Source organism: Chelon labrosus (assembly GCF_963514085.1).
Source record: "Chelon labrosus genome assembly, chromosome: 15".
Taxonomy (NCBI): Eukaryota; Metazoa; Chordata; class Actinopteri; order Mugiliformes; family Mugilidae; genus Chelon; species Chelon labrosus.
Genome location: NC_140348.1, coordinates 26,451,249 through 26,461,769, shown reverse-complemented (window position 1 = coordinate 26,461,769; position 10,521 = coordinate 26,451,249). Strand labels below are relative to the sequence as shown.

At 40.3% G+C, this 10,521-nt stretch overlaps 1 protein-coding gene and 1 pseudogene across 2 annotated transcripts; both read right to left on the bottom strand.

The window, feature by feature from the left end:
- Positions 1-270: 270 nt before the first annotated feature.
- On the bottom strand, positions 271-1,524 carry LOC311500042 (uncharacterized protein; the record flags this gene model as incomplete). Its single annotated transcript, XM_084561219.1, has 3 exons — positions 271-781; positions 898-1,082; positions 1,318-1,524. The coding sequence occupies 3 exons, from the start codon at positions 1,522-1,524 to the stop codon at positions 271-273; spliced, it is 903 nt and encodes a 300-aa protein (XP_084417345.1).
- A 3,569-nt stretch (positions 1,525-5,093) lies between these two features.
- On the bottom strand, positions 5,094-9,774 carry LOC311500033 (G-protein coupled receptor 4-like; annotated as a pseudogene). The gene is made up of 6 exons: positions 9,702-9,774; positions 7,193-7,244; positions 6,246-6,354; positions 5,826-6,010; positions 5,347-5,711; positions 5,094-5,242 (listed from the first exon to the last, which is right to left on the bottom strand). The product of its transcript is annotated as a G-protein coupled receptor 4-like (transcript).
- Between the last annotated feature and the right edge of the window lie 747 nt (positions 9,775-10,521).

Below are 10,521 nucleotides of genomic sequence, written 5' to 3'. Positions count from 1 at the left end.
GTTGCTGCTGTGTCTTTAGAAAAACATTGACTCAAACCTCAACCAGTTTAATGCAAACTGATAAAAACCTGTGGTCGTCTGTCTCATTTTAATGATGGTGATCAGCTGGTTTAAAAGGAGGCAACATGCAGCAGACTTCTGCCTGGATCTCTGTGTTCTGCAGTCAGACTTGACAGCAGCACCACCTGCTGGCCACTGCCTCCTACTACAACAACTAAACTAAAACTTCTACGTCCTGCCGACATGACGCTGACTGTGTACATGCTGTCGTTATTCCTGCTGTTTATCTGGTGATTCCTGAAGCTGCATTCTGCAACAACACAGTGAGGCCAGAAGCTTGTCGGTGGTTCCTTTCTTAATGAAAATGTACAAAATCAAGTCTGCAAGAGGACTCAACAAAAGAAGAATGTCAGACACAATGATGAATCGAAAGCTCTTTCTGTCTTCTCCTACCAGTAACCAAATGACTGTGGGCAGGAACATCAGTGTGTAAATAAGCAGCACCACGACCAAAACCGACACAATTCTTCGTTTTTCATCAGAGGAGACACTGAGGGATGCAGACAGGGCTTTAAGAGTCCCACCCAGGAAGAAGATGAACAGAGGGAGGGGGAGGAGGAGGTAGACGGAAAAAATGGTTGACATGACTTGAAGAGGAATCTGTAAAAGCGCTATGAGGATGAGAACAAGAGGAAGGATCCAGACTAGGACAGAGACCACCACAGAGGTCTTGATGGTTCGTCTGAATCTGTACCACAGCGGCCAGGCGATGAACAAATACCTGTAATGAAAGACAGACACACATAGACAGTCTTTGAGGAGCATCAGAATTATATACTAATAAAATGGTTAGACACAGACGTAGATACACACAAACTGGATCAGACAGATAGTTACCTTTCTAGGGAGATACACACCATGAAGCCAATGCTGGACAACAGACCATAACGATAAAGATATATGAAAATCCACGTCCATGATTTAATCTTTTCAGCCACCAAACCAATCATGCAGAGGAGCTGAATGATGTCGGAAATGAGGAGGTTGATGACGTAGACTGGAGCACCGTGATCCTTTCTGACCTGCAGGAAAACATTGGTAAAAGTAACTAAAGCAGTTGTTAACATGTTCTGAACTTCACCTCCTCCAAATATGACATCTGGCTCTGCCCAGAAACTGCAGTCAGAGACATTTATCCATCTAAGAACCAGATGTACCAAGACTTTTACACCTGAGACCAGTCAAAGACAATCATTTACTGACAGACTGTACACAACACATCATTATAAATACATACATCCATAATAATGGACTCACCAGAGAAGAGAGTGAGTAGATGGCCACTAGGATCAAAAGAAGGCTGATGCAGATGATGACTAATGCAAAAACATACATGAATGAGGCCTCTTCGGAAAAATAGCAGCCATGAGCAATGCAGAAAGGGTTGAAATCATCAAACCAGAAGCTGGTGTTGTTTTCATCGTAACTTTCGTTCCATGAGTTGCTGATGTTGACATGTCCCATTGTTCAGTGTGAATCCTGGTGTTTGAGAGATTAGAGAGATTATCTATCTGATGTCATTCAGTGATGTCCATGAAGCTTTGAGGTGTATGTTGAACACAGTATACCTTTAGTACAGTATAAATGTTGGAATGAAACAAGGAGGAAGGAAGAAACAACTGCAGGATAAAGATGTTCAGTACGTATGTGAACTAAATCTCTTGTCTGTGACCGGAACATATTAATAAATTAGTAACATGAATCTACTGATATAACTGTTACAGTCCAGACTGTTCCTCCTTGAAGAGTTCTCATAGTGATCCTTCATGTTTCCTGTTGTTTGAATCCGTTTAGTTCATCCCGTCACCACAGTCATCTCGTCAAGTTTTGTTGGCTTGAACTACCTGCCCGACCCACTCTGTGCTCCAACTACTGATCTCCAACTTTCAAACATAACGTCAATAAAATCAATCACCAATCTGTAACAACATGTTACAGTTTTAAAAGTTTTAATTCAACTTTATTTTCCATGCTGGAATATTATTTTTATCGTCTGTTTCTAGGAAAGTATATGTACATAAGTGAAATATCTGAATGCTTCCTAAACCACTGATTTCACAGTCACATGGGATACACATATTACATGTACTTCATCAAGTCTCAGTATTTACCTTTTAAAAGTTGTCAGATCTCACCTGAATGAGTTCCTCCCACTAGTGTTGGTTCTGTCCTCTGCATCTAAACAGTCTACAGCAGAATGTGACACGTAGCAGGTTTCTGATCATTTAAATCTGCTCATATGAGGAAATGAGATACGAGGTCAGATATAAATAAAATATACATCAGAATAATCAGGAGGCATATCAGCAGACATTAGTTCAACAAAACATCCTCCAAGAATCATTTAAAACGTACACAACAGACATTACAACAATCCAGTTTGAGGGTTTGTTTCATCTTCCTTAATTATATGTCGCACCAACTATTTTTTCTTAATCTTTAAATTAATAAATGACTGCGATGCGGTGTGATCAGTGTTTAGCCCTGGAGCTGTTGCAGATCATCAGACAACCTTCCATTGTTCATGCGTCACATCTTTTTCCTGAGAACTTTATTTATATACGCTCACAGCAGCTCATTTACCTATCTGGTGCATCAAACAACAACATGTTGTGTTTTCAGTCAGAGTTACAGTCATGATTCATGAAACCTGCTGAAGGTGTTGAGGTCTGGAAACATATCAGATATGTGGTTAATAAATATAATATGTCAGTCCATGATCAGCTGTCAGTGATTATCACATTAAGACTGTGTTTCAGTGATCAAGCTGAACAATGTCAGTATCAATATCACATTATCATCATCAATATCAATCAGTCTGGGAGATTTTCTACTAAAACATCCAACTAACAAACATGCATGAATAAAGAATGTAGAAAGTGCTGAGTTTGTTTTCTGTTGTCATCTTTATTCACAGAGATAGAAACAGACCATGTTTAAACATGGATGATGAGCAAATGAAACTATTTTCAGACAACCTCAAAAACAGCATCACATTTCTCTCTTCCTGCTTCTTCCTGCATGGACACACTAAAGTGATCAGAGTCCACACTGCTGTGTGAACCAATGGATGGGTTAAATGGAGAGAAAGAATTCCCCACTGAGGGATCAGTGAAGGAGAAAAAGAATCACATCATATAGACCTTTAATTGAATCAATTATCAACAGCAGTTTTATTTAGCACTTTATAAGCAACAAAAACCATAATAATCACACATTCAGATCCACTCTTCTAGTTTAGAAACTGTCACAACGCTCAGCTTTAGAAAGAAACTTCTTCCTTGTTGGATCTCTGCTGTCTCAGTGTCAGCTGTACAACAGTTGGTGATCAGCTGGTTTCAAAGTGATCGAGAATTGTCATTGCATATAACCCAATAAAATAACAATGAATATAATGACATGGTAGAAAGGTTGAGTTATATATATTATTTTCTGTATGAAATCACTTTGATCCATCCTGTTTTGGTGTTTACACTGTTTGTGTACTTCACTCTGTACTGAACAGAGGGCAGCGTTGTAAGATACTTAATTTACTTTGCATGTCTCCATAGCTACAGGGCTAGCTCATAAATTAAACAACTGAGGCTATACAGGCTTCATCTTTGAATAACACAAATGCAGGACCAACAACTGGACAGACATCTGGGCCAACAAAGGACCCAGCATATATATACATATACATATACATATGTACACACACACATATATGCTTACTCAAAAGCAATAAGTAAGGTAAATGCTCTGGAGGCTCCAGACTGTGAAATCCTGGCTTACAGACTGTATATTTTATTGTCACTTGTTGTAGGCTCCTATGTAGAGCATAAAAGGTTAAAGACCAAACCAAAGTTTGTATATACGTATATTCAAAAAATCCTCTCCCCTACAGCATCCATTACAACTGCATGCACATGGTCAGTGATGGAAATTAGACGTCGCGTCATGTGTAGGACTCCTCCTTACTGACGAGTTCATGACACAAGCATTTGCATACATATACGTACTACTGGCTGGCGAGACTGTTATTTCATTTACTACAACGTATTGATGCACATAGTAAATAACATGTACCCTACTGCAGTGCAATGTTCAGATGATGGTCAGTGTTTGGAAGATGACAGGTGCATCATTTGCTTGACACTGCTTGAATTCAGCAATAAAGTTAAGGAGCTACATTCAAAGGTTAAAAAGAAATGTAATGTCCCATCAAGTGATGTCACAGATGACCGTAAGACATTTAAACAGCTTATCTTATACTACAAAACATTGTAGTAGTAATTTTCATGCATTCTTATTTATGTTATAGTGGTGAGGTAGGACCCAAATGTAGGACACAAAGGGAAGCAGGAGCAGGAAACAAAAGAACTTTAAAACAAAAGGTAGAAAATCAGGAAGAAAAGGCGCTGCAGGGTAGGCAGGTAAATGATTTTGAGTTTAATGGTAAATGTTTTTCAATTATTTGTAATGATTCTCAATGCACATTATTGTTATATAAAAAGTTAGAGACAAATTTTCATAAGGAGGAGATGAATTACTTGGAGACAGCCACATTTCAAGGACCAGATTTCCAACAGACTGGACAGTTAATTTTAAATCTACAGATTCCAATGCCCTCTTACACAGAGCAAGCTTTCATCCACCTCATACATTTAGGGGTATTATTCAGTCTCAGCTATTACATTACACGACAAGTGGATAGAGAAGAGGCAACAGAAGTTGTTTTTAAAGAATTGCAGTGGAGGGGATATTCCAGATCATTTCTTAGGAGGATACGGAAGGCATCAACGTGTAGACTTAAGCAAAGAAAAAAATACTTCCAGTCTTCTCTTCTACTGGGATAAATGTAAATAGGAAATTAAAAATACATTTTACAATGGCACTAAGTGATACGATTTAAAAAGAACCTGAACTTGGAAGAAACTGAACTCAGAAGAGACAGCAGCACCACCTGCTGGCCACTGCCTCCTACTACAACAACTAAACTAAAACTTCTACTTCCTGCCTTCATGAAGCTGACTGTGTACATTCTGTCGTTATTACTGCTGTTTATCTAGTGATTCCTGAAGCTGCATTCTGCAACAACACAGTGAGGCCAGAAGTTTGTCTGTGGTTCCTTTCCTAATGAAAATGTACAAAATCAAGTCTGCAAGAGGACTCAAATGAAGAAGTTCAGACACAAACCGTTCTGCAATAATACAGAGAGGCTTTGAGCTTTTCTGTGGAACCTTTTGAAATAAAAACAAAAATAAAAAAAGTCTGCAATAGGGCTCAATTTAGGAATAATGAAACACAGGGTGGTGAAGCTAGAGCTTCTTATTTGTTTTGCCAGTAACCAAATGACTGTGGGCAGGAACATTAGTGTGTAAATAAGCAGCACCACGACCAAAACTGCCACAATTCTTCGCTTTTCATCAGAGGAGACACTAAGGGATGCAGACAGGGCTTTAACAGTCCCACCCAGGAAGAAGATGAACAGGGGGAGGGGGAGGAGGATGAAGACGATAAAGATGGTTTCAATGATCTGAAAATCAACCCAGAAATAGAATGGTAAAAATAAAACAAGAGGAAGGATCCAGACTAGGACAGAGACCACCAGAGAGGTCTTGATGGTTCGTCTGAATCTGTACCACATCGGCCAGGCGATGAGCAAATACCTGTAATGAAAGACAGACACACAGACAGTCTTTGAGGAGCATCAGAATTATATACTAATAAAATGGTTAGACACAGACGTAGATACACACAAACTGGATCAGACAGATAGTTACCTTTCTAGGGAGATGCACACCATGAAGCCAACACTGGAGAACACAAAGTAATGATAAATATAAAATGTGAATTCACTGATCGAGCACATTGTGTCAGCCACTGAAACAATCATGCAAAGGAGCTTAAGGATGTCAGAAATGAGGAGGTTGATGACGTAGACTGCAGCACCGTGATTATTTCGGACCTGCAGGAAAACATTGGTAAAAGTAACTAAAGCAGTTGTTAACATGTTCTGAACTTCACCTCCTCCAAATATGACATCTGGCTCTGCCCAGAAACTGCAGTCAGAGACATTTATCCATCTAAGAACCAGATGTACCAAGACTTTTACACCTGAGACCAGTCAAAGACAATCGTTTACTGACAGACTGTACACAACACATCATTATAAATACATACATCTGTTATAATGGACTCACCAGAGAAGAGAGTGAGTAGATGGCCAATAGAATCAAAGGAAGGCCGATGCAGATGATGACTAATGTAAAAACATATGAGATGAAGTCCTCTATATAAAAATAGCAGCGACTAGCAACGCAGAAAGGGTTGGAATAATCAGGCCTGAAGCTGGTGTTGTTTTCATCATATCTTCCGTTCCTTGAGTTGCTGATGTTGAAATGTTCCATTGTTCAGTGTGAATCCTGGTGTTTGAGAGATTATCTATCTGATGTCATTCAGTGATGTCCATGAAGCTTTGAGGTGTACGTTGAACACAGTATACCTTTAGTACAGTATAAATGTTGGAGTGAAACAAGGAGGAAGGAAGAAACAACAGCAGGATAAAGGTGTTCAGTACGTATGTGAACTAAATCTCTTTGTGACTGGAAAACATTGTTTTCTAATGATAATTGTTTAGCTCAAGACAAAATAATCCTGTGAGAAAATAGTAATAAAAATAGATATTAATAAATTAGTAACATGAATCTACTGATATAACTGTTACAGTCCAGACTGTTCCTCTTTGAAGAGTTCTCTCAGTGATTCTTCATGTCTCCTGTTGTTTGAATTCATTTAGTTTTTCCCGTCACCACGTTAGAACCACGTTCTAGTCACGTTTTGTTGGCTTCATCTATCTGCCCGACCCTCTCTGGGCTCCAACCACTGGTCACTGATCTCCAACTTTCAAAAATGACGTTCAATAAAACCAATCACCAATCTGTAACAACAAGTTACAGTTTTTAAAGTTTTAATTCAACTATATTCTCCATGCTGGAATATTTTTTTTACCATCTGTTTCTAGTATAGTATATAAACATAAGCGAAATATCTGAATACACTGGTTTCACAGTCACATGGGATACATGTACTTTATCAAACATTACTAGAAAGCCTCAGTATTTACTTTTTAAAAGTTGTCATATCTCACCTGAATGAGTTCCTCCCATTAGTGTTGGTTCTGTCCTCTGCATCCAAACAGTCTACAGCAGAATGTGACACATAGCAGGTTTCACATATTTAAATCTGCTCATATGAGGAAGTGAGATATGAGGTCAGTTATAATCATAAAATTACAGGAATATCAGGAAAGAATCATTTCAAACAGACATGTAATGAACTCTGTTCCTTAATCATGGAGAGTCAATGTCCAGTTTGAACGTTTGTTTCACCTTCGTTATTTTTATGTTGGAACAGATTTTTGTTTGTGTGAATTTATAGATTAGAGAGATGCAGTGTGATCATTTTTCGTGTGTCACATCTTTTTCCTGTGAATTTTATTGATGTACACACAGCAGCTCATTTACTTATCATCAAACAACCATGTGTTCTGTTCTCAGTCAGAGTTACAGTAATGATTAATGAAACCTGCGGAAGGTGTTTTGAAGTTGGGGTGTGATTCTGTACTGAATAAATGATATTCTAAATTTCTTTGAATTCTGGATGATGTGTAGAGTATCAGAAGACACCAGTATGGAGCTCCAACTGGAGGCCTTTGTGTAGCAACAGGTTCTACCAGGTAAACGCATCAAAAGCCAGTTGGACAGTCATCGACTTCTATTGACCTGCATAAACAATGATGGTTGTTGACTGACTGTTTCATTAACCATTGAAACAATCAGGCAGAGTTGGTGGAAACCACAACGATTAGTATTTAAGATGGACAAATCTGTTCAAGAAAGCCCACATCCACTGCAACACGGACACAATAGTGAAGATGCCTCAGACACCATCTGGACTATGAAAGATTTCACGAGTGAAGAACAGACTTCATTACATGTCTGTGTTATTGGCCCAACTGGGGAATTATCTTGTCTTTGAAGTCAGGAAGTTGTGCGATTGTAAACGACAGATGCTTTGGACTTAACTGCATCTTATGAATTACATGTGGATCATCTCAAATGGAGACACTCGTCATTCTTTTGTTAATAAGTTCTTCACTTTGGGGTTGTCTTTATTGTTTTTCAGAAATGTCTTATTCTGAAATTACTCATTTCTAGAAGTAGTCAAAATTAAAAACATTTAAAAAAAGAAAAAAAATGTTGGAGCAGTCGTGTTTTTCTCAATAGTCCAGGATTCATTTAAAAATAAGCAAAGGGAATATTCATTCTTGATCCAGTTTTCATCAAGGTGAAAATACATTTGTATGTCATTTCTTACTACCCTGACTTGAGCATTGACATTACTGCCTAATTCAGTAAGTGCTACATTTTGAGGCCATTCTATTTGAAAAAGCAACTGACTGTATTGGAATATTGTGCTTAGCTTGGTTTTTGATGTGGTTGATATGATGTCCTGATCATCGGATTGCTGTTTTAATTATATGTGTGCACATTATGTTTTTCTGAAGATCATTCCAGCTGTTATTCTGGACCAATTCTCAAAAGAGGTGGATGGACAGCACCAGAGTGTACCTAATCTCTCGTGTGAATTTCCTGCTGGAACATGGCGTACGCTCAAATTCAGAAAACGTTGCATGCATAAAAACATCCAGATATATTAATCGTTTTTTTATTTTATTTTTTTCGCATGAATCCAAGCACATTTCCTTTGTACATCCCAATCAACGTGTAATCGAGCACACACAGAGTATCCGACCACTCCCTGTCCATGCCCCTTTTAAATATGAAAATCATATTTAAATGTCCCTCATATTGCCCTCTCTGCATGATCAGACAATTAACACAAAAGAATGCGTAAGATGGGAAAAAAAGACGAACTTCACAGAAAGCGAATTGGAGAAGCTACTCACTGGAGTGGAGGCGCGCAAAAATGTACTCTTAGGCACGCTGTCCTTCGGCATGAATAATAAACACGAGGAGTGCGTGGGAGAGTGTGTGAGAGGCTGTCAATGCTGTGGGGTCAGAAAAGCATGCTGAATTGAAAAAGAAGTGATCTGACATTTTATTGTTTTTAATCATTTGTCTTATGTTCTTATTCTTACCTATGTACAGCACTTCGTTTTGGCTGTGGTTGTTTTTAAAGTGCTCTATAAATGAAGTTGAGTTGAGACATCAAGATGGATGTGAAGCGGAGGACGGCTGCAAACCACCAAACTGTGACCAAAACAAACGGGGGGACAGGAGAAGAGTAGCCCATCCCGTTTGAACAGAGTCGCCGCAATTGTGGATGACACTGCTCTCTCAGGGGTGGTGGGCGCACATATGGGTGACTCTGATTACCCCCAAGGTAAATACCCATGTATTTGTGTAACTCACAACAAATGTGTTCATACTGGTCATACAGTAGCCCACTCACAGCCCTATAAGATAGGGCATGTGTAAATGCTGCATGTATGGTATTATTTGGTTTGATATGCTGGCATGTTTAAATTTAAATTCAAAAGATTTATTTGAAAGACTTTGGCTCATGTTTAATTACTCATTTTATTATTAGAAAACAAAGAATGAGACCGAGGACATGCAGTCGCAACCACTTACCACAGACTCTGGGGATTCCTCCACCATCCTCAGCGTCTCCGGAGCAATAGGCGGTATCTCCTCCTTGAACCATCACCTTACTGTGGTGGAGGAGTTTGAGTGCCCTAATGACCCTAGGAGCTATGCTGTCCGGGACATTTTGGCCCTGGTAGGGTCTCCCAAGGCAGACTGGTCCTCGGCGAAGGGCCAGACAAAGAACGGTTCAGAAGACCCTTTATGAAGAAGAGAATCAAGAGTCTGTGTACCCGGCCCGGAGGGTTCCCTGGGCCCCACCCTTGAGCCAGGCCTGGGGCTGGGGCTCATGGGCAAGAGCCTGGTGGCCGGGCCTTCGCCCATGGGGTCTGGCTGAGCCCAGCCCGAACTGGAGACATGGGCCTGCCTCTCTGTAGGCCCACCACTCACAGGAGGAGCATGAAGGGTCCGGTGCTATGTGGATAGCGCAACAGACCAAGGTGGGGGCCTTGGCGGTCTGATCCTCAGTTATGGAAGCTGACTTTTGGGACATGGATTGTCACCTCTCTGGCGGGGAGGTTGAGCGCTATTGACTAGATATAGTCGGCCTCACCTCGACACATAGCGTTGGGTATGGGTCAAATCCTCGAGAGGGGTTGGACCCTCTTCTTTGCTGGAGTAGCTCCAGGTGAGAGGCGGAGGGCCGGGGTGGGCTTTTTGCTTGCCCCTGGACTCTCTGCCTGTACTTTGGGGTTCTCCCGGGTAGATGAAAGGGCTGCTTCCCTGCGCCTTCGGGTCAGGGAACGGGTCCTGACTGTTGTCTGTGCATATGCCCACCCTTTTTGGAGGCCCTAGGACGGACGCTGAA